General features: G+C 35.6%; 1 protein-coding gene across 5 annotated transcripts in view; it reads left to right on the forward strand.

The window, feature by feature from the left end:
• Positions 1-23,946, forward strand: part of LOC136031865 (protein FAM13B-like) — an 82,996-nt gene that overhangs the window by 32,376 nt on the left and 26,674 nt on the right. For 3 of the 5 annotated variants that reach the window (XM_065711797.1, XM_065711795.1, XM_065711796.1), the window contains exons 2-5: positions 7,203-7,720; positions 11,137-11,316; positions 17,358-17,535; positions 23,623-23,805. In XM_065711797.1, coding sequence (XP_065567869.1) covers positions 11,261-11,316; positions 17,358-17,535; positions 23,623-23,805 — 417 coding nt within the window. In that variant the 5' untranslated portion in view covers positions 7,203-7,720; positions 11,137-11,260. Of the gene's footprint in view, positions 1-1,689; positions 1,880-7,202; positions 7,721-11,136; positions 11,317-17,357; positions 17,536-23,622; positions 23,806-23,946 lie in introns of those variants that run through there. The other 2 variants (XM_065711794.1, XM_065711798.1) reach the window with 2 other exon arrangements.

The following is a 23,946-nucleotide window of genomic DNA, read 5'->3' on the forward strand; positions in this document are numbered from 1 at the left end:
CCAGGACACCGGGACACAAGGAATATAAATGACGCCCGGGACACTCAAAGAGAAATCACAGACTGAAACACCGGGACACAAATGACGACCGGGACACAGGGAATATAAATGACGACCGGGACACAGGGACATAACTACAAAGGGGACGCCGGGGTGCACAGGGGGATATATAAATGACGATGGCGACTCAGGGAATGGTCGATTAGCAATCACCATCAACAAAGCTCAAGGGCAATCATTAGAATCATGAGGTATAGATCTGAATACGGATTGTTTTCCCATGGACCATTATATGTTGCATGTTCAAGAGTCGGTAAACCTGACAATCTATTTATATGCACAGACAATGGGACAGCAAAGAATGTTGTATATTCGCAAGTTTTACGTAGTTAAAAACATATATATATATATATATATATATATATATATATATATATATATATATATATATATATATATATATATATATATATATATATATATCTATCTATATTCACAGGTGGGACATAGGGACACAACTACAATGGCGCGTAACTAATATGGCGCGTAACGACTTACGCGCGCGGGGGGGCTTGGGGGGGGGGGCGCGAAGCGCCCCCACCAACTAGGTGTTGGGGTGGCGCGAAGCGCCACCCCAACAGCTAGTATATATATATATATATATATATATATATATATATATATATATATATATATATATATATATATATATATATATATATATATATATATATATATATATATATACATATATATATTCTTCATATGTAGTTGAATTGAGAAATAAAACTGTAGTGACATGATTATGCCCTCGGATGGGGTTTTCAAGCTCAAAGATTAAGCCAAATTTTAATGATTTCCATGAAGATTTATAGAAGGATTTTTCAACTCTCTCGTTTAAATCTCATATGCCAAAGCACTTAAGTAAAATACAACTTATCCTTTTAAGTTTTAGGTCAGCTTTCTTATATAAAAGTGATTTACAATTTAGCTCATGATAACATTCACAAAAAAATCAAACAATAGATTATGTTGGTGATTTTTTTTTTTTTTTTTTTTTTTTTTTTTTTTTTTTACACTGGTGCAAGACTGCCCTTAGACATAGGGCCGAAATATCCACAGAACTAATTTCCACTATCTTGAAAAGATTTTCCCTATTGTCTCTACTTTGTATTTGGTTGAAATCCTATACCAGAAGTACCTCAGGTGAGGAACGGCTTAATGGATTGGGCTTATTATCTACACACAGGGATTTTTCCAGTCAATGCCGAAGACTTTTTGGATAAACTGGCCCAAAAAAAAGCGGCTTGATTTATTTTAGAATTACATATTTACAGTGTTGTCTCAATAAAAAATGTAGCTTATATTCTAAAAACTTTATTTTTCCTTTTTACCCAGTGCTAACATTGCTTAGTCAATTCATCCACCCCCCACCGAAATTTAAGGCTGGGTTTGCCCCTGACCCTTTTGAGTAGAATCTTCACAGAAACTTCATATTTTTGGGTAGAATCTCTGAGAAACCTTAAAATACCCTTTGCACGAAAAAAACAATGATCAAATGCTACCGTTTTAGTCGATATCAATTAACATGTCCTTATTGAACAATTATTTCAATTTTTCTGGCTCAATAACGAGGTTGAATCATTGAGAATTTTCTGGTAAGATGCGCAATATTTTTTGGCAGGCCAAAATGCTTGTTTCCCCTGCGGTCATGATGATGTCAGAACCGGCTTCCTAAATAACACAGAAAAGAATTGAGTATTTTAAGGAACGGAACGAAATGGATTAGACAGGAGTCGGAGAAAATTGAAAAGAATTCAGTTTGTTTTTGGCAGCGATTCCGTTTTGACATACTGATAGATTCAATTGACAAAAAAAGGTTTTTCTTTATTTTCTTTTTAAATGGATATAAGTTAATTATTTAATAGATGTTTGTTCATCAGCTGTAATTTTTGTTTAACAAATAACTAGCCTTGTTTTTTAATCAGACTAGGCTGTTGATTTCTGAAAGGTAGGGTTAGCCTATTGTGAAGTAGCCATAAGATCATTTCAGTGTTTGGCCACTTCTCAAAGGAAACATACTAATAAAATAAAGTTATTTGTATAGGCTAGGATGAAAGTGGATAGGCCCTACATCAATTGATGTCTGCTTTTGGTCTTTCCAATTTCAATGATTGCTTCTGAGGGAAATTGCATTTTGAGCCCTTAAAGGGGCTCAAATCACCCCATAGTAACCAAAGTTTGAAAATGCGTTTTGAAACGAAATAGCAAGAAAAATTTGCCATTTATATAGGCTAGCTGAGTAGCCTAACTAGGGGTAGGGCTAATTATTTTTTCATTAGCCTGGTATTAATAGTAAAATGTTATTTTGAAAACAAATTGCAGGATTTTTAAAAAGAGCTTTAAACCTCTCGAAAATAAAATGTAGGTTAGGCCTACAATGGGCTGTTTTGTGCCCTTTTATCTTCTTTAAGGGCTCGTTTACCCAGAAGTGACTATTGAATTTGGAAAGAGCTAATATAGGCTATTCACTTTCATCGTAACTAAATTAGGCTATCTGAAAATGTAAACAGCCTAGGTCACATATCATTGGGACTGTACATTTGTCGAGTATTTGGGGGGCGAGGGTGTAATGAAGCAAAATATATTTAAATATATTAATATATAATAAGCGCGTTAAAATGTTTTAAGTAATTCCTGAATTTCCTTCGGACATGTGGAAGCACTAGACTATATTGATACCGTATGCAATTAATTGTATATAACATATAGCCTAAGTTTTATTTGAAATGACTTGAAAGGTGGACACCAAATAATAGAAGGAAACATCGTAGTTTAACTAATAGTTGGTGCTGTAAGTTTAAACTAAGAGTATCATTGTGTTGTTTTATGTTATTTTTTTTCATCACCTATTGCTAGAGGCCTGTATGAGGTGTAATCGTCATGTTATCAGTCAGACCCATCGTGCATTGTCATGCGATATTTGGGAAGCGATAAAATAAGGAATCTATTAGTAGCCAATTACTTTTGATATTTAGCATGCTTCTTTTAGAAGTGGCCAACTACTAAGCTATATATTTGCCCTAGATTCAATTGATGGAGAAATAAATAATTAGGGCTATGTTTGGGACAGTCATGGGGGAGGAGATGAGGATTTAGGCTATTGTAGAAAAAGCGACCATGATATTTGGAAAGAACATAAAAGAAGGAATCTAATGTTATAGCTTTTATTTTATTTTTAGCGTAGTTCCTTAAGAAGTGGGCAACCACTAAATATTTACCGAAATTTATTCCGGAAACTGAAGCCTGGGTGTTTTTTTTGGTACTTGTATGATATACCCCCTACTACTCAAGTTGTTCATGCATTGACGCACCTTAAATCGTTTTCTTTCGCTAGTTTCTTTCAAATTGACTTGAGAAAAGACAAAGTGACAGAATAGATGGAAAACATATAATTTGGGCTATATATTGGCACAGTAGGGGGGAGGCTGAAATATTTTGACAGCATGAAGTCAGAAAACAATGATTACTTCATAATATCAGAATAATTGTAGCTACCATATTTTGCATGACGACCCGCTGTACTTCACCCTCTCCCCTAATGTGCAACTAGTCCATTAGTGTTTTCGAAATTATTTATAGATTAATAAAATAGACGCAAACATAAAAGAAAAGGAAAATACCCAAACTTATTTAATATAAAGGATCATAAAGGATTTAACGTAATATATTGATTTGAACGCAAAAATTCACGAAGTTCTTATGAAGATTTGAAATAATCTTAAACTACGTAAGATTTCAAATTTACTTTGGTGGCATAAGCTCATAAATGTACTGAAGTATCTTTTCAAGTTGATTTCAAATAGAAACGTCTTCACAAAATATTTATGGAAAAGTTCCTAATATGGCATTAAAAGAAACACATAAAGCCAAAAAAGTGCATTTGAATAAAACTAAACTCCAGTTACTTTTTTCTTTTCTTTTCTTTTAGTTTTCAGCTAATAGAACAGCACATTTACAGGGTGTTTTTATTGATTTTCCTAATATATTCATTATCTGTCAACATATCGCATAACCTTAATGAGAATAATCAGGTCAAAGAATCCCATAGGATGTTCATCCGAATCACTCTGCATAAATACATAAAAAAGGTAAATGATGTGACATTAGGCTTTACAGTCAATAGCCGCAGTGGTAATATCCATTTCTTGGCTCTTCACCAAGGAAGTGCAGTGGGATGGAGGGACAGTCATCCTGTGCTTTCTCACGCCGTCCTGTTTACCTTCCTTGGATTTTTTGAGGTATTAATTTAGGGGTGGGTCCACTCTGGCCAAGCTTAAAGAGTCACGTCACTAATCCCTGTACCAAATAGTTGGTAACACCAGGACTTGAACCCCCGTATATATATAAATTCATATATCACGATGTGTATTCTATGCTATGGATTGAATAAAAAAGCTATTTTTTTAACTGAAAGTAAGGAGCGACAGTAAAACTTAAAACGAACAGAAATTACTCCTTAGATGAAATGGGTTTTCCCCTCCCCAATCCCTCGCTCTTTACGCTGAAGTTTTTAATTGTTTTAAAAATTAGGATTGTGGCAAAGAGTCAAACTTTAGCGTAAAGAGCGAGGGATTGCGGAGTGGAAAACCCATTTTATATAAGGAGTAATTTCTGTTCGTTTTAAGTTTTAATGTCACTCCTTACTTTCAGTTAAAAAAAAACTAGTTTTTTTTTTATTTAATTCTGAACGTTTTTGAATTAATGCATGTTTGGTTTCGGCTCTCCGCACATAAATTATTAAAATTAAATTTGCATACTAATTCTTTTTTTTTGGATCTGACGATTTTGAGAAATAAGGGGTGGGGACCTCCAATTTTTCGGTTACTTAAAAAGGTAAATAGAACTTTTAATTTTGAACGAACGTTTTTATTAGTAAAAAATATACGTAACTTAAGAATTAACTTACGTAACAAACTTTTATATTTTTATTATGTATATGAGGGGGTTTGTCCCCTCGTTAATACCTCGTTCTTTATACTCAATCTTTACACTAAAATCTTAAGTTTTGTCCTAATTCTTTAAGAATGACCCCTGGATCAGAAAGATCGCAGAATAAGTAGTTGAAACTGCTAAATACTTTAGCATAAAGAGCGATGTATTTATCTCCTCCTTAATACCTCGCTCTTTATGCTAAAGTATTTTTAGAACCCCTCATATGCTTAATAATCTCTGTTCGTTTTAAGTTTTAATGCTACTCCTTACTTTCAATTGTAATGAATCCTTTTATAGTAATGCTAGAAAATCCTGCGCCTTTTTCATTGAGTTTCTCTTCCCCCATGACATATTCCTCCAAGGAAAGATCATCCCACATAGCCCCTCCCCTCAACCCAACCCCCCCCCCCCCAACCAAAAGAATCCCCCTGAAAACGTCTGTACACTTCCCAATAACCATTACTGTATGTAAACACGGGTCAAAGTTTGGAACTTGCAGCCCCTCCCCCAGGACTGTGGGGGAGTATTTTATTAGGATTAACCGAACGTCACTTTTTGGGTGTGTTTCCAAATAAGCGACAAGCACCAGTTTAACTAGTGACCTTCGCTGGGAAGAACCATCTGTCCCTAAGACTACCCACTGGATTCCTATCTGTATGTGATTATGGGGAAATTTCGAATGTATCGCTGGGAAATGGGCCTGGAAGCGTCCCTATGTACTAGCCGGTCTAGAGTAGTCATTATTGAAATAATTGCTGCTTTATTATTATTATTTTTTGCTAAGGTCGACTGAACTTATATTTCTCGGCATTGTCCTGACACATTGTCACAATATCCATTTTTCAAGTTTGATTTAACTCCAAAAGGCGTTCCCTGTTTCCGAGTTTGGTTATCGACCTATGGTTTTAAAGCCTAAATAATTTGGGATTGAGTCAGTTTTAAACCTTAATCATCAGATTGAAACGGTTCTTTTTCCAAATGGCTGGACAAATCGAGCTATGTGGCTGCGTTCGTCGCCTTTTTTCTTATTCTCATTTTTGGACACTTTCTTGGTAGTCATATAGTCAAAGGGAGACTTGAATTCTTGCAAATATGACATTTAGAAGAAGAAGTTTATTATTATTATTATTATTATTATTAGAAGAAGAAGTTTATTATTATTCAATACAATACAAATACAATAAAAATGAAATTACAATACACTTATTCCCCCCTCGAAAGGCTCCATGGCCAGGGATACAAGGGGGGTAAAAACTCATTAGCTAAATTTGGTAACGCTTTTTGTGCGTAAAAATCCAAGCACTAATAGTCTATTGATTCCCAGACTACACATTCTAATGAAAGGTAAACCTTGTTAATCAGTTCGGTGTCACATGCTTTTAGCTTATTTTTTGCTAACATTTCACCTACATTTTTTTACGTTTCTGCCCATTACAACCAAAAACTAGAAGATTTTAAATGTGTATTTTTCTTTAAATCTGAATTCCCAGTTTTCCCTGAGTTTTTAAGATGTATCCGGCTATGCAAATTTCCGCTCAACCAACTCAAAGAATCAGATTTAATTTTCACTGTCCTTAGTGCTTTAAGAAACGCATCGGTATTAGTTTTAGTGGAAACACTACCCACCAAACTTTTGGACAACGCATAGAAGTTCCGATCAGATTATAACATTTTGCCAAAACTAGCGAATGCTGCTACTACTACTACTACTACTACCACTCACTGCAGCACCAATCCGCCTGAGGCATACACGAAAATATGAATTATTTTCTTCATCATGACATTTTGGTGGTTGAGTTGGCCCCTAAGTTACAACATTTTAAATTACAACACTTGGCCGTAATACATGGCTAAAGATTAATATCATATATATCCGTGCTTGAAAGTATGCTCTAGTTCCATTATTTATATTTGTAACCTATTTTTCTTAAGGCAATCACATTGTTCCTTAAGGGTCTGTCAGAGAGCCTAATCAATCTCTTTTTTTTTTACTTGTTGTTGCATTTACCATTTGTTGTTTGGTCGAGTTTTTAGCTAGTAAAATGAACGTATAGCGTGAATGTTCGTTGCATGAAATATTAACCTATTAAAAAATGAAAACCTTTGGAGGCTCATTTTTTTTTTTTTTTTTACAAGTAAAATTTATTTCACTGTGGTAAAGCTTCGAAGACATGTTTTCATAACTAACTTTATCTATTTATTTCTAGGTCACTAAGTTATTGCATTGCCGTAGCTGCACATCCAACATCATCATTTACACTTTTCTAGACCGTTTGAAATATTGAAAATGGAGTCTATTAATTATTTCCATCAAGCTTTCATGGATTCTTTTTTCTGTTAAACCTTCCCGAAAGGTTTTTGTGTGTTCTCTGTGTTTTTTTTTGCAAATGATAAGCTTGAAGTTGGTTGCTACACATTGTTTAAAGCAGCCATAGATTGTTTGACTATTTTAAGCACTTTGTCTCTTTTTACCTTTCACACATCCTAGTACAAATATGGTTCGTGATCGTGATATGAATGCCGGTAGTCCCGAAGGTGGATAATAGTTCATAAAATTAATATTTTGTGAAGACTTGTACAGAGCTTCGCTGAAGCGTGTGATATCCCTTTTAAAAAGGACTTCTTACTGCAAGGAGCAGATATTTGCAACTACAAGAAACTGATATTTTTACATCTACTACTAGAAACGATACAAGCTGGCTGTTAGCGAAGGTTACACAAATAGGTAAGAGACAACGGTTAGCCTGCTCTTTTTTAAAATCTTTTACCAAAATATTATTCAAAAACTGATAAACTGTCCGCAACTAATAAACTACCCCAAGTTTCGCTGCAGGGCCAGATATGGAAATCATTTGAGATATCATAAAAAAATATGTGCTAATAACTCGTGGGAATAAATAGTGATTTCTGGTCGAATAAGTCATTTCAGAATCGGTCGGCTCGCCCAAGAAACATTTTAAAGCTGCTTTATGCTTGGCTTCATTGCCCTGTTGGTTGAGATCAAGGATTATAATCCTATTGCTTGGACACAAGTCCACTCTGGTATCTATACGCCTGTTAATTACCTTAGGAATATTCAATTTCCAGGAACATAGGAATAACCCATAAGAATATGGACTGCAATGTGAGGCCATATAATAAGTATTTACCCCTCCTAAGTTTAACTTTATTTCAACGTGGGAACCAGGCTTCCGGAAATAATTGGTGAGCTTGGATAGTTTGATGGCTCCTGGACTATATGCTGGAAGTCGGTATACAAGAAAAATCCCTTGGGCTTGTTCCTCCTAAATTTGCAGAACTATCTTGGGGTTTTTAATTGTTACGTCCTTTGCAAGTACTCTTAATTTGTTGTTTTAATAACTTTGTCCCTCCCCTTGAAAAACCCCTACATATGGGATTAGCCTAATTGTAGCTTCGTTAAGCATGTTCAAGGTAATATTCAGGATTTTGTTCGTGGGGGGGGGTCTACAAGAGGAACTTTTCAAAACACACCAAAAATTTGTTTATGTGCATTTTTGTTTTACTTTTTATGTCAGAAACTAATTTCTGGTGGCCCAAACCCGATAACCCCCCTGGATACGGTCTTGATAATGTCACATTTTTTCATGAAACAGTTGACGTTAACTGAACTAATTTCATCCAGTACAACTAAGAGGACACGTATGTAACGATTCCTTTGAGACAGAGGGGTAAAATTGCTGAAAATGGCAAAACAGAGATACTCCCCCCTGTACATTGGGCTGCAAAAACTCTTCAAGGAGCGGATGTATTGAACTATGTTACTCCAGGTTGATATAGAAATGGTTTCTGCTTTAGAAGTAAAAAAATGTGTCCTGGCCTTATCTAAGGTTGCTAATTTTCCTAAATACCAGACCCTTAGAAAAAATAATCTTGTCCTCCACTTAAGTCCCGGTTGTGTATGCTTATGGCTGGGGTAAACTCTCTCCAAAGGGTTTTCCGGCCGCCTCCTCTCCAGAATCCTAGAAAATCCGTGCAACATCATAAAGGTTTTGAAGTTTGGTTGAAAACGTGTCTAGGTCCTTAGACCTCCCTGGAAAGACTCATTCCCACGTGAATATTGTCAAAAGTTTTCGAGATGTCAAAATTCTGTGGATTTTCATCCCATGTCTCAAAGTTTTTTTTCTAGTGTAACTCTCAAAATAGAATCTCTACGTGCCCAATGTCTGTTTATCCTCTACAAGTTTCTTTACCTCGATACATGCGAGACTGTTTTGCAATAGATTCCATAGCCATGTCAACCAAAATTCTCGGATCGATTTCCTCTGCTATATACATAGGAACAATGCCTAGACTATGAAGTAACGGGAAAGGAAACCGGGAAAGTGTTCAACTGCGGAATTAGGGACAAAACAATCGATTTGGGGGTTTCCTGTCAAGGTCGGTGCAAGCATTACGTGACTTGAGGTATGCTACTATGTTACTTAATAATATAAACTTGAAATTAAGTAGAAACTAGAAATGCTTATGAATGGCTTCAATGATTTTCTCTTCGAAAAGTTTCTCTGTCATTAAAAATAAATTCACTTTTGGCTTCCGTGGCTTATCAAACCATTTTAAAGATCAAACTGATGCCAGCACACAAGGCTTGCGCACGTGAAGTTTTTTTTCAGGAGAGGGGGGTCAATAAAATAACTTTAATAAGAAGCGTCCATAAATTGGGGGTAATTTAGGAATCGGGGGTGGTGTCCGGGCCTCTTCTTTCTACATCTCCGCAGCAAATACCTGAGGATTCCCCCAGGTTGGTTAAACCTGTAGAGAACTTGGAACTTGGAAAAATAATATTTCTAGAAACCGACCTTGGCTCCTCCTGTACCTCCAAAAATACTGTCTGCATCAGCAAACAACTTCCAATTATCTCTTAGGTGAGGAGCATCATATATATCATCCTTTTCTGGAATTACGCTTGTGTGGATGGCTTATACACCTATCTCACTCTTGTATTGTCCTTCGAAACGTTTGAATTGTTACGACGTTTTCACTCCTGAACCTTTGCGATGGGTCTTTACATAACACGAAGTACTCGATGTTCCTTTTGTATTTGATTTAGAAATAATGCCATACTATTGACCAATTAAAACCGTTGGTATAGAACTGCAGAATAATTGTTCAGTCACTGCAAAAATTTCAAAATAGGCTGAAATTCCAAAAGAGGAAACGTTGACGTACCCCCCCCCCCCCCACTTCTGGCGTATGTTTCCGGCCCATTATGCTTTTCGTTACACTATTGTACCTTTCAGTTTTTTGAATTTTTAAGGTATTTATGTGTTATAAATGAAAAACAAAAATCATTAGCCAAGACGCCTAATTTTGGCATGACCTTCTATCACTTTTTACAGAGCAACTAACCTACTTTGGAAGATGATAGATGTGTTTTATAAATTAATCAGTAGTTTAAACAAAAGCTATAATGACAAAACAGAACTACGACGTCAGCAAAGGGCGCAATCATCAGTTGTCGAACATAAAAAGTAGTGAATTGGTGTTGAGATTTTTCTTTTGCTGATAATTGATTCATTACGGACAAATGCTAATATGTTCTACTGTGCCTTCATTTACATCATGTAGTCCAGGGACGCCAATTTTGCGAAAATTTAGAAGGAGGGAGGTAAATATATTTTTCAAAATATAGGGTCTAAGAGGGGTGATTGTGTTGGTTTTTTCGATTTTTAGCCTCTCACAGATACTATCGGTCTGTCTTGATTTTACTGCAGTTAGGCTCTTAAGTCTTTGATTAGTGACCAAATTTTTTACTTTGACCGGACTCAAAGGACTTCGATTTTTCTATTAAAGATACCAAAAGAAAAGGCATTTTTAGATTAATATACCCAAGAGGTATTTTTCAAAACAAGGGGGGATGCAGTCGGTGGACAGATCAATCTTTGGGATACTGTTAATCATTAAGGAAAGTGAGATATACCGTTTCGTTTCGTTCACAATGCCATTATATTATATTAGTGAAGTCAGTGATCTTTTATTTCAGCTTAATGTTTATAGAAATATTTGTCTACAACTTATTGCAGTACTATCTCTATGTCTGGGGGGCCAGGACATTGAACAATAAAGTGGTGTTGTTTTAAAAGAAGTTGCCCATAGTACCTTTGTTATTTTCTCTTTTTTCAGGAAATCGACTTGGGATCCGAAGCGCCAACTAGATGCATCCGAATCGGAGTCTTTTTGGGCCCAAGCTTTTTCCAGTACTCATGGATGGAATCCCAAACAGCGAGTATTCGACTATTCTACGCCAATGCAATTCCGCTTAGAGGATGTTGTACCAGATAATGACTCAATTTTGGAACCAAGGTGTGTATAGCCTAAGTAGAGCATAAAGGTCTATTACATGATACCACTGCACTTGTTACAGTTATTGCGGCTAGGCGGATACGCGGTGATGATTTATGGGGCCCCCTTCCTCAATTTTCGAGTTTGTCATGATGTTTTGTGTGATTTCTAAGTTTGAATTTAATTCACGTATTTTTTGCGTTTTTTAATTGTTCGCTCCTTACCATGAATTGTCGAAACCCCAACAGAATTTTTTAGACGTAAAAGTTTTAGCGGTATCAAAAATTGGCTTCCTTTGCTGGGGTATTGTTTCCGTGTCATTGTGCCCTTTTTCATTTTTTGTTTTATAATTATCAATTAGTGGTACATTTATATTCAGTTGAACTCAACTGACTGAGATAAATTTTCGGTTGTCTGTGTTGTTTTCACTCGTAATATTGGCGTGGCAAAATGTTTAATTTCATAAGGAATTTAAATTTTTCTAATAATTGAGCACTGTTCACGGGAAAGGATCGGTAAGTAAAGAGCGACCTATGTTAGTACTCGCAAAAACGGAATTCGATAATCCAATAATTATCCAAGGAATCTGGTATTCATGCTGATTCCAATTGTGTAAAATATATTAATTTCAAATCTACGCAACAAAAGGTATTAGCGTAAAGACGTTCCCAGAATTTTCGAAAAATAAGAAAATACCCCAAGAAGTGTTGTGACCTTGATGAACCCCATCAGATTCAACACGTTTCCTAACTCTCGAAAAGTGCTAAGTCAAATGGTTCAAAAGGCAGTTTTAGGTGCGTGAAAGTCTGAAGCCTTATAATTGTGGCTTTAGGGTCGAATTTTCTACCTACGCTGAGAGGTCCTTCAGATAAATATTTAGAGGGGGGAAATTTAGATATGAACCGCTTATTATTTGGGGATTAATATGGGTGCTGTGGGGTGACAGTTCCTCTCTTATTGCGAAATTATTTTGAATGTAGCGTGTGCAATTACATTCCTATCCTCCCCCGCACAATAGGATGAAGAGGCTGGGCAAACCCTAAAGAACAAGATTTTCTCGAAAAGCCCTACCCCCTGGAAAACGTGAAAGTTATGATCCAAACCTTAATGTTTAATCTCGAGAAATATTTTAAGTGGTGGGCTTTTTCGGGAATAGTTTCTTTTTAGAGTATTTTGGGTAGATAATTTTTAAGGGGGTAATCTTTGTCCAAGGTTAAATACTATTTCCGAAGTATTGTTATATAGAAGTTAAACTGTAGCTTAATAAGTGGGAATTCAAGGAGACGGTAGCCCCCTCCAATTTACATAGCCGTGAATATAATATTAAAAGGGTAAGAAACTAAACGCCATTTTTTTTCAAAACGAATGCAAATAGCAGCGTTAAAACGTACAACGAACATTTTGTTTGTTCGAACAACGAACATGTTACCATGAATGTTCGAAATTTGGTGAACGTCGACATTCACTGGTGAATGTACGTAACTCTTTTCTCTGCGTGGATTCAGTTAGCTTTGCAAGTTAGCTTTTTTAGTTTTATGCAAGCTATGATGGTAAAATTTAAAGTTAATTTAGGTTAGCTTATGTTAGTTTGTGTTAAATTTGGTTATAAATATCAGAAATGTGTTGAAAACCTTGTGTCGAACCTTGCAATAAACTGAAAGAATTGACTGGCGACGCTGACTAAATCCAAGAAAAAAGGTAATTCGCTCATTTACCGGTGAATGTCGACATTCACGGTAACATATACACTAAAGAAAAGATTGGACGTGTAATAGATATTGGCCGTTCTATCAATAAAGCATATTTGAAACCCTAGCATAAAAACGTGAGGGCTAAAGGGCGGCAAGTTTCCTCGTATATAGAATAATCATTACTTGTATGACATAGCACCGACCACTCAAGTTTTTGATCCATTGACGCATTATAGAGCCGGTTTCGTTCAGCTTAGTGTGAAATATGACAAAAACGAGTGACAGAATAGATGGGAAATATATAACTTGGGTCATATATTTGTACATTAGAGGGGGGGGGGGTAAATTATTTTGACAGTGTAAAGTCAGAAAATAATTCTCACTTCTTAATATGCAGAATAAATCTAGCGGTACTTGTGTATCATCCCGAACACACTCAAGAAATTTGCTTTGTTTGATCTGAGTAAAGCTGGTTTTTCTCTCCCGTTAGGCTATAACCAGCTTATCCTTTCATGAAATAAATACGATGCAGCTAAGTATTTGATACATAGGGGTGGTTTTGTTAGGTATTTAATGTCATGCGTTCTGGGCGACCTGCTTCCCATAATTCGCTGTTGTATTTTCCCTAATTTTGTAACTAAAGTATTATGTTTTCATTGTATTTGGTATATCTCATGAGGATTAACCCGACTTCACTTCTTGAATGTGTTCGGGATAATGCACAAGTACCGTACATACCACATACCTAAGCATACCTGCCACGTACCTGCTACGTGCAACATACCTGACGTAGAGACATCTTCGTCTTGAAGAATGGTCTTGACTGAGAAAAAATTATCCCTTCCAAGTTCTTAATGCTTTAAATAACCTAACTTCACTTCTTGTATGTGTTCGTGATAATACACAAGTACCATTGTAGCTAACACATTTTGCATGCAGAACCGTTATACTTAAACCCTCCCCCGCCTAATATGCAAATATATAGCCCAAACTTGTTTCTAAAGTATCATATTTTTATCATACTAAGGCACATTTCATTAGATTTAGCCTAACTTGACTTTTTGAGTGGTCGGCGCCATATCAACAAGTACCGAATAACTTATCCGAAATTTTCTCTTTGCGTCTTGATCTTCGAGAAATTTTCTCTTCGTGCCTCTTCGCTACTATCGATAGTAGCGCGATAGTTTTTCCTTCTGTGATTCAACATTCAGCACCCTTAAACGCAATAAGACAAATATTTTTTTTACAGACCAGTACTATGTAGTATACCTTTTTTGCCAGATAGTCTGCAAATTGAAGCCAGTAAAGCAAATGTCTGTTTCATGTTTCTGTATTTCTTTTAACGGGTCCTGGTGGTAAGGCTTCTTTTAAACTTTTCTATTAGAAGAAAAGAGAGAACAAGGTCTTAAGATGAAAGAAACCAAGGGGAATAGGGTCAGATGAAGGAAAAGACACGCTAAAACAGCGTGAAAACAGCATTTTTTGTATAATTTGGTTTTTATACAAAATTTTATCAAAGGAATTAAAGAACCATCTGGAAAATTGTGTTTTTTTTGCATATAGTGTCGGAAGATTCATGAAACTCTGAAAATTATTCTTTAGCCACGGTTCATAGATCGGTTACTCAAGTGTGATAGTTAAGTCGGTTTTGTCAACAGGTTTAGTTAGTGTTCCACTCAATTGAGCTGAAAAGTAAACGTGACGTTCTGGAGAATTTTCCAGATTAGCTACTGTGCAAGGTTAGTAGTGGCTCAAATTCTAGATTCTCCTAATAATTCAGCCGGAATGAAACAATATTTACAACAAAATGATGCCTCTTCATCATAAACTTCTTTGATGCCTCAAAAATATGGTGAAGGTAATCCATTACTAGTGCATCTATGCTCTAGTAATGGATTAGGTTAGCATGCTATAGTATCAGGTTATCAAAGTAGATTAAAATACTAACCATACCATATTGAAACCGTGATATAGTCTTTCTTTGAAACCGTATCTTTCATTAGATACGGTTTCATTCGAAACCGTATTTCATTAGATTTAGCCTAACTTCACTTCTTGAGTGGTCGGCGCCATATCAACAAGTACCGAATAACTTATCCAAAATTTTCTCTTTGCGTCTCTTTATCATCGCTGTTTACTCATTTGATTAACTAATAGTGTAAGAAAATCATTTTCTGTGATTTCACTAATGCGCTGCATATCAAGCAGGATAGAAGTTTATTTGCGGGACTTACCCTTTTACTATCTGGCAAATGTGTGACTGAACTCAAAATTGAGTTAATATATTTTGACTGTTGTCGTCTCTTGACAGGTTTTCTTCTTGGCAATGCTTCTTTTTGGAAAACGGGCTATAATAGATTTGTGTCGTATATCTGGCTGTGTAGGCGTAACCCTTTTTAGGATGACATTGTCTTAAGGGAATTTTATTGTTTATTTTTTCAATATTCCAAGCTCCGTAAAAAAAAGCTGTTTGTCCCCGGGTCGTTCAGAAAGGACATGGCTAACAGAATTTGGTGTCCCCATTTAGATTAAAAAGGCATGTAATTGAAAGCGTGTCCCTTAGGCCCCTTCTTCTGTGTTGATATATCATACTTTTAATGTTGAAATAGTGTCTACGTAAGTTTTTTTAGGGGGGGGGGAGTACAGTTCAGAAAATAACATGAGACACAGACAAAATACATAGGAAACATAAGATATCGGTGTAAAAATGGAAGTTTTGTCGATACTTCATGGTATTGGACCCTCCTCAACCCCATTTGTTTAGAGTATGGAAAACATCTAACTTTATGTAAAAGCTAAAAAAAAGCCTTAGGGCCGGATATGCTTAGAAATTTAGATTCTACTATCAACACTTTAAACTGTTTTTTTTAATTCCTTTGAAAGATCTTTCTAAAAATTGAAGAAAGCAGAACAATGAAGCTAGAATATTGTATTTTGGGCTGCATAAAAATGTTAGGAGGTTTTTCTCATTAGTGTTTACAATCTGTTTCTGAAAAAAAAAAAATAATTATCGATTCTTTAATGTATTTCTTAAAACCTTTGTTAACAAGCTGCTAATACTAATAACTTATCGTTGCAAAAAATCACCAAAGGGCTGAATCAGAAGTAGCCTATACAGCACACTGAATTTGAAAAAAAAAACGAAAAGATTGAGTAAATCAAAATTGAAGCTTTTAACAATTCTTAATTGTGCTTTTTCTTCTATCCATATGTGTTCTAACTGTGGGTGTCAAACTTTTTGTTTTAATACATCACATAAGACATTTTGGAGGTTTTTCCGAGTAAATCTAAATTGAAGCTTTTAATAATTGTTAACTATGGATTTTTTCCTATCCATGATAGTCGTGGCTGTCAAACTTTTTTTTAATGTATGCTTCAGAATGAGCTTTAGAAGTTAATCTATTTCTTTTTATTTTCTATAAAAAGCTATTTTCTCTATAAAAATAACAATGTTGTAATTTACAAAATGCACAAAAAATGTGCATTGATAGACCTAGTGGTCTTTTTTAAAAAGAAAACAAAGATGTTGGTAATATGTTGCTGCTCGAAACTAGCCAATTTAGGATGAATTTGTTAAAACTTTTTCATAAACTAAATAGAAACCAAAGCACAAAACAAAGCATTACCATACATTTGAATTTGGTGTCTATTCGTTTATTGTTAACGTCCAATTATGCAGATAATCGAAAACTGATGAATACAAATTTCATTTCCCACTTGCTTTGTCCAGGGGGCCGGCCGAGCCATCTAGTGTACATCTCCAAATTCTGCGTACCGTACCATTCCGCCACGTGTGGTACAGTCCCTGTAACGCTTGGCAAAGCTCCACCAAACCTGGCACGTGCAACCTGGTGTATGTCATATCTGAAGGTCGGTGGCCCCTCAGATTTTGTTGCACACAGCCAAACAGGTCCTAATACTTTGCTGAAGCCATATACAGCTAATTTGGAAAACGAATCCTCATTCGTTACGCTCCAATTTTAATTAAGACTTTTCTAGCCTCTGAGAGTTGGTTGCACTACGGAGAAACAGAGAGCAGTTTTATGCAAGGTTGCGATTAAACAGTTTCGTTCTTTTTAATTCACAGATAAATTCAAAATTCATAGACTAAAAACTTCATAGAAAAACCAAATCAGGTTTGCTATTCTTTTTTCCGCCTCAAAATTTAAAATAAAAACGACAGGTAAATACAACAATGGGAAAAACTAGATTTATTTGGCTTCCCTTTCTTATATTTTTTCGGATTTATATAGTCTATGTCAGTTCTTCCATTCTCTTGGTTCAAAAACTCCCTTCTAACGTGATTAATTAAGTTCTTTTGTTTTTAATTTTGCCTTACTTTTTCCTATTCTAATTCCTTTTTCTTTACAGTGTCAGTGATGGAAGCAGATGCAACAGCGCTTTGGAAGGCACACTTCCTCCTGATCCGGCTGATGGAATGGAGGTCGAAGAAAGTGGTGACTCACTCTCCCCCTCTCCTGCACCTGAAACCTCTATCTCTCTTAAAATATCAATTCAAAGTCAATGGAACGATATAAATTCAATATGGGTGAGTTTAGTCAACTTGTAATATCTACACGAGTCTTGAGGATCTACTAGTGTATTAAACAATTATTAAATATTTTATATTTTAGCAGAATTCCTCTTCAATGATATTACTTCGTCTATTTTAAAACATGAAAAAATGGTCTAATATGAGTTTTCCTGGGTGCAAACTACAATATTGATCCGTTTTATTTTAATTAGAACTATATTTTCTTGTAAAAACTAACCTAAAAATTACGATTATTTGAGCCTAAAAGTACAATTTTTCGGACACTGAAAATTAATCTTTTTTAACGGCAATGAAAACTTGTCTGGTTTTGTCCTAACGTTTCTTCTTTCTATATTTATAGATGCTATATTAGTTAAGAGGAGGATCCAAGGAGAATATTGTTCCATTAGAGGGCCAAACGTTAGTCGTATTTGTGGTTCGCGGAAACGCTTTTTTTTTAAATTGAAGACTTCATGCAACTTAAGAAAAAGGTGACTAGAGCTGGATAATGAAGGGAGATGGGTGAGGGGGGATCAAGTCACCAGCATAAATGATTGTAATAAGGGAAAGGGACCAAGGGTGCAGAAAATGATGACTTCGAATATTCAAATAATGAAGCATATATTTAAGTCAGAAGCATCTGGATTAGTTCAATAAATAAAAAAAAAGATCAAATTACATTAGTTGGACCAGCAAAGGAGTAAACTCTGATCAATGCCTAGATGTTTGCTATGTTCTATTTTTCACACACTTTTGTCAAGTTTCGCTAAGTTTTTCCATTATTCAGTAAAAAAGAATGACATTGCGCAAACAAAAGTTAATACAAATTAATAAATAAAATCTTGTGCTAAAAAGAAACCCGACGTACTGAAAATAAAATTGCACTCGAAACAAGCCTGAAGAATAATTCTGTCCATGAAAGAATTTTCAGGTTATTGATAATTTTGTCATGAGCATAGCCTAGTATATTAAAACAAGAGATTTCTTTTAATCTAAAAAACGGTTACAGCTGTTCACCAAAAGCTCGAGCAAGGGTTTTTTGTTTTTCTTTATCATTTTGGAAAAAGAATTGTAGAGACTGCTCTTTAACTCATCATTACGAGTCTACTCCCCCCTCTCTCCCCCCAAAAATACATTTCCTGAATGTCTCAACTCGATCTCCCAGCCGTGAGGTGAAACAGATTGTACCCTCATGAAGTTTAAAAATCAACTAGGCTTTTATTGTGTAAGTACTATGGAGAAATAGCGACTGCAACTACTCGTTGTATAACCTCAGAGGATTAGTGAACTAAAAGATTAAGTCCATCGCTTTTATTAGAAGTTTAACTCATTACTCATTATCATACTAGGATACGGAAATACAGTGAGGTCAACCCATGTGATACGTCATATAAGTGGATCCCTCTTGTATAGCTTCCCAGACAGCATTAGAGGCTCTGAATCGGTTTTATCATTTAAATCCCAGGTCCAAGGGGTCGTTCAAGGGGTCCTCCTCAGTTGAGATACAGGGTGAGATCAGGTTCCTCGTGACTGTTATGTATATGCCTGTTTTTTTTCGATTATGTGATTTAATTAGTTATTTGAACCGCTGTGAACAGGTTGTTTGACCTTCTTGTAGTAGCTATGTGCATTTCATTGTTTAATTATTTTTGTGAATTGTTGAAGTTAATGGTATCAATCAAAGAGGAATCATGGAATCATCTGATTGGTGCTGTGTACCAGAATAGCCCTGCAGCGGTTAAGGTAGGAAATGAGGTTAGCTGCGGGTTTCGTATTTAATCAGGAATTAAGCTAGGTTGTGTTCTATCCCCCTTTATATGGATCTTTTTGATGGACTAGTAAGCAGCACGGGAAAGCCAATGGGAGAACACGGAATCAAATGGAAGGAAAAACTTTCTTGGACTTAGATTGAGCTGATGATTTAAGCATTCTAGATGAAAGTATGAGCAAAATGAATGAACTTTTGGTGGTTTTGCGAGTTCAGGGTGCTAGAATTGGATTGACAATTAATGTTAAGAAGACTAAGTCGCTAAAGCTAGGAATAAGTGAAGATGAAAAGGTGACGTTGGGTAACGAAATGGCAGATTCACTTAACTCGGTACTATTATTAGTAAAGACGGTGGAAGAAGTTAAAAGTAAAATAGCCAAGGCTCATGTTTTTCATGCTAAAAAAGACTGGAAGAATAGAAAGATAAGTCTGCAAACCAAGATTAGAATATTGGAAGCTACAGTGATGACAGTGGCCAAATATGGCTCCAAAGCACGGGCGCTCCGAAAAGCGGATGAAGATTTGCTAGATGTTTTCTAGAGAAATTTCCTACGGTTTGTTCCGGGTACCCGGCTGATTGACCGAATTTAAAACTTTAGGCTGTACGACACGCGTGGTTCAATCCCGCTTTCTATGGCTATAATGAGAGGAAGGTTGAGTTGGCTCGGGCATGTTCTGCGGATAAAGGAACACATATTGCCGAAGATTGTCCTTTTCGGCCAACCGTCTAGGGATAAACGGAAAGTAGGTCGTCCGTGGTTGGAGTGGGATAATGTCATTAAGAAAGATTGAAGGGAAATGGAAACTTCCATGGAGGATGTAAAGAGGGAGGTTCTGAATAGATTGGGGTGAAGGAGGAGCGTGCGTAGCTGTGTTGGTCTCTGGCGGCTTGGTGCTGCCGTGAGCTGTTAGTGGTAGTAGTAATCAAATTGGAAGGATATTGTGGTCTAAGAAATTCTTACTTCTGGCAAGAATTTTAAACTTACAGTCGTTCGGAAAGTAGAAATTAAACAGCAGAATATACTTTTTATTCTCACTCAAATTGCAACAGAATTCTGTCCCCTTCCCCCAAACGCAAATTAATAAGTCCCTGTGAGGGAGTATTGGAGGTTTGGAGGGTCTAGTAGACTTTAAATTTTGATTTGAGGAGGGGCACAAAGGCAAATCGAAAGTTGGCAAGTGTTTTTAGTTCAACGAAATATTAGGTGTGCATTACCTTGGGAAAGGCTTGGGGGATGGTGTTGAAACTTTTAGTTACTTTGAAAAAAGGAAGGGAGGGGATCGGACAAGAGAAATTCAGATTTAGTTTTAGGGGAGGGAGAAGGGGTAATGTAGTTTTTGTCCCCAATCGAGACAAAAAGTTCGACCTGTTACACATTTCTTAGTACGTATTGCTTTTTTAAGTAGAAGGACAGTGTTGACATACAAAGTCTCGTTTTTAATAAGACTACAAGCATTAATATTTCTGGAAAATAATTTGAAAGTTATTATTGTTCAAAAAGTAGAAATTAAATCGTTAAAAGTTACATTTTTCCTCTCCCTCAGATAGTTGCAAAAATATGCAATTTTCAAGGAATGGTGATTTACATAAAATTTATATTTAATTTTGGTTTGATAAGGGGCGGGGGCTCCTTAAAAGTTCCGTGATTCCTTAAAAAGTGATATCTTTTAATGAATTAACATAATTTTTAATCTGATTAAGGAATGAACCGGTGTACTACATGTCGATATATAATAACGAGCCTGGAACATATAAAATACGTTTATTATACTCTTATTACAAAATGTGATTAACCTCCCCCCCCCTTCCCTGATTATTGTTATTTCTAGATCAAGTCTGGAAGGCCTCTGACATGCACACTAAACATGACATGACATTTGTTTATTTTTGATGTGTAGAATGCTATAAATTTGTTTATTTCAGAATGCTATTCAAATTTGTAAGTACAGGTAGGTCTACTAAAGACTTATTGAATCTGCATCTGCAAGTGATAAAAAGACCGAGGAAATGATCCTATTCAAGTTTCTGTTGAAATGGAGTTGAATCTTTGCCCCTGTGTGGTATTTTATTAAGTATCAAAGTTTAGCCAACATTCGAAGGGTCGCCAATTTTTGAAAATCATGCACACCAGGTGGCGGATGCCAAGCATAGTAGAACTTTGCTAAGCGTTGCGAGAACTGTGCCAAGCGTGGCAAAACTATGCGGTACACGTGGCGCTCTGAGATGTACATCAGTTGGTGGAAAGCGGGTAACACCTCACTAAAATCTTTACGATATTGAATTGTCGTAAAGTTACAAACTTTTAGTAAGTTGTTGCTGGATATGTCAGGTTTTCAAGTCGGATATAGTTTATTTAAAGAACCTTTATCCTGGCAAGATTTTGATACATTAATCTCTCTGTTTGGTTACGGATTTTCTGTAAACAACCATTTCACCATAGAAATCATAAACGAATAATCTTGTTATCTTAGTTGCGCAATTAATAAAATATATTTCATGTTTTTTACAATTTCTGAGCATAATGTTCTTATTTGTTTTAGATTAAATGAGCAAACTGTACTTTCACAGTTTAATCTTGTGTACCGAAGACTTAAGAAATTTTTCTTCGGATCATCTTAGGATTCTTTGAATATCACGTCAGTGATTTTAATCATTTGATTTGTATTTCCCTAAATCTAAAGTCATTCCAGCCATATAAGATGGCGATCTTTATAGCCATAAGGCGGATACGAGATGTTCAGAATCCAAATTGGTTTACTGCATTTCATTATACTTCGGCAAATTATTGTCAGGCCCAGGTGTGTACGGGGGGTGGGTTCGGGGCTTATCTCCCTTGAATTACCAAATTTTCCCGAGTTTCTGGGCTCTTCTTATTCAAATTATTAACCGAACCTTTTTATTATTGACCCACCTCCGAAAAAAAAATGTCGTGTATGCACCTAGTCAAAACATTTGATGTTTAAGAGAAAAATATAAGCAATATTTTTAGAGGTAAGGATTAATCCTAATGTAGGGACACACAACTCGGTCATCGACATAATTCTTGGATAAAGTTGTTTGACTTACTTCAAACTGAAACATGCTTAAAGATCTTCTACATATTCAAACAGGCTTTAAGACAACTTTAAGACATTTGGACAATTTTTTCACGGCTGTTACATTGTTACAATCCAGACCAGTGATGGATACTTGTCTGTTAAACGAAACACTCCCAAGAAGTGAAGGTAGGTTAATCCTAATGAAATATACCTAAACATGATGATAATATAATACTTTAGAAACAAAATTGTGAAAAATACGACAAAAAATCATGGAAAGCAGGCCGCGCAGAACGCATTATATTAAATATCTTTCCCAACCTAACCTAACCCAACCTAGTATAACCTAACTCCTAAATATAGCTAATCAAAATATAGCTAGTTTTTCTCACTCAAAATAAGCAAATCATAACGGATTCCGATGAGGCAAACCGATTATTGTTAGATCTTAGACAGCTTAATTCTTGAATGTGTTATCGTTTAACAGGCAAGTACCCAGTGACGTCCCTTCTTTTACAGTTTCCTCCGTGGTTTGGCTTAGGGAGCCAATTGATTTGGCTTCTGAACGACTCATACGTAGATTTTGTTTGTTGTACACCAATACCTTTTTTTCATCCCAGATAAGCAAATTTCTCGGACACAAATATTGTCAGTTGACAGCTCTTACTGCGCACGCCTTTTCTTAATCTACTTTTAAGGTATTTTATTTTCAAAATATTGTTTGTTCTTTTAATCAAGTTTTGTTATTGAACAGCTATAAATAAATGCATCAATCACAAGCTCGACCAAGTTTGTCTCTTTTTGGGCATTTTTAGTATAATTCTACTGTGCTTTTTGTTTTCGAATCTGTATTTTATGAATACTCGTAAGTTTTTGCTATTTATATATATATATATATATTTTACCTTGATCGAAACTTTATGTTGAAATGTGGTGTTCACATGAAATTTTCTTGGTTGGTAAAATTGTGCTTGGGACGGAAACAGTTTGCTAGTTTATTGAAAAAATAATAAATTAAATAAATTAAGCGTTGATTTTTCGCCAAGAAGTATTAGATTTTCGTAACAAAATAGTCACTTTTCTGCAACTTTTTAAAGCTCAGACATTATCTGCAAATGTTATGTCTAAAAATCTGTTTTTTGTAGAACACTTTTTTTTGAAAAACTGATAATTTGATAGAATAGTTATTATTTCCTAGAAAGGGTTTCACCCTCTATGGCAACCTCTCTGTAAGATTTCTATTTTTATCCAGTACAAATATACAGCATTTATAATTAATGAAAATATATTTATAGAGTTCAGCAACGTGGGATGGTGTACCTACTGAGGGGTCTTCCAGCCGAAACAGTGATATGTATTTGGGTTCACCGGATAGCGATCCTGGAAGTATAAATTACGACCTTTCTGTTCACGAAGAAAGAAGAAACTTTGAGCGGTTCGAGAGCTTCCCAAAGACAAAAAGCCGCCGAAGAGTTAAGGTAATGTAAACCCACCTGCGCTATTTAATATCTTTTTTTAGTATCGTATAAGACGGTGGTTGTAATCTTTTTGAGGATATTATTTTATGAAGGGATGGGGATTCATACCATTGCGAATTGTAATTAAGTACAAGTGTTATT

The sequence above is a fragment of the Artemia franciscana genome, chromosome 10 (assembly GCF_032884065.1).
Source record: "Artemia franciscana chromosome 10, ASM3288406v1, whole genome shotgun sequence".
Classification (NCBI taxonomy): Eukaryota; Metazoa; Arthropoda; class Branchiopoda; order Anostraca; family Artemiidae; genus Artemia; species Artemia franciscana.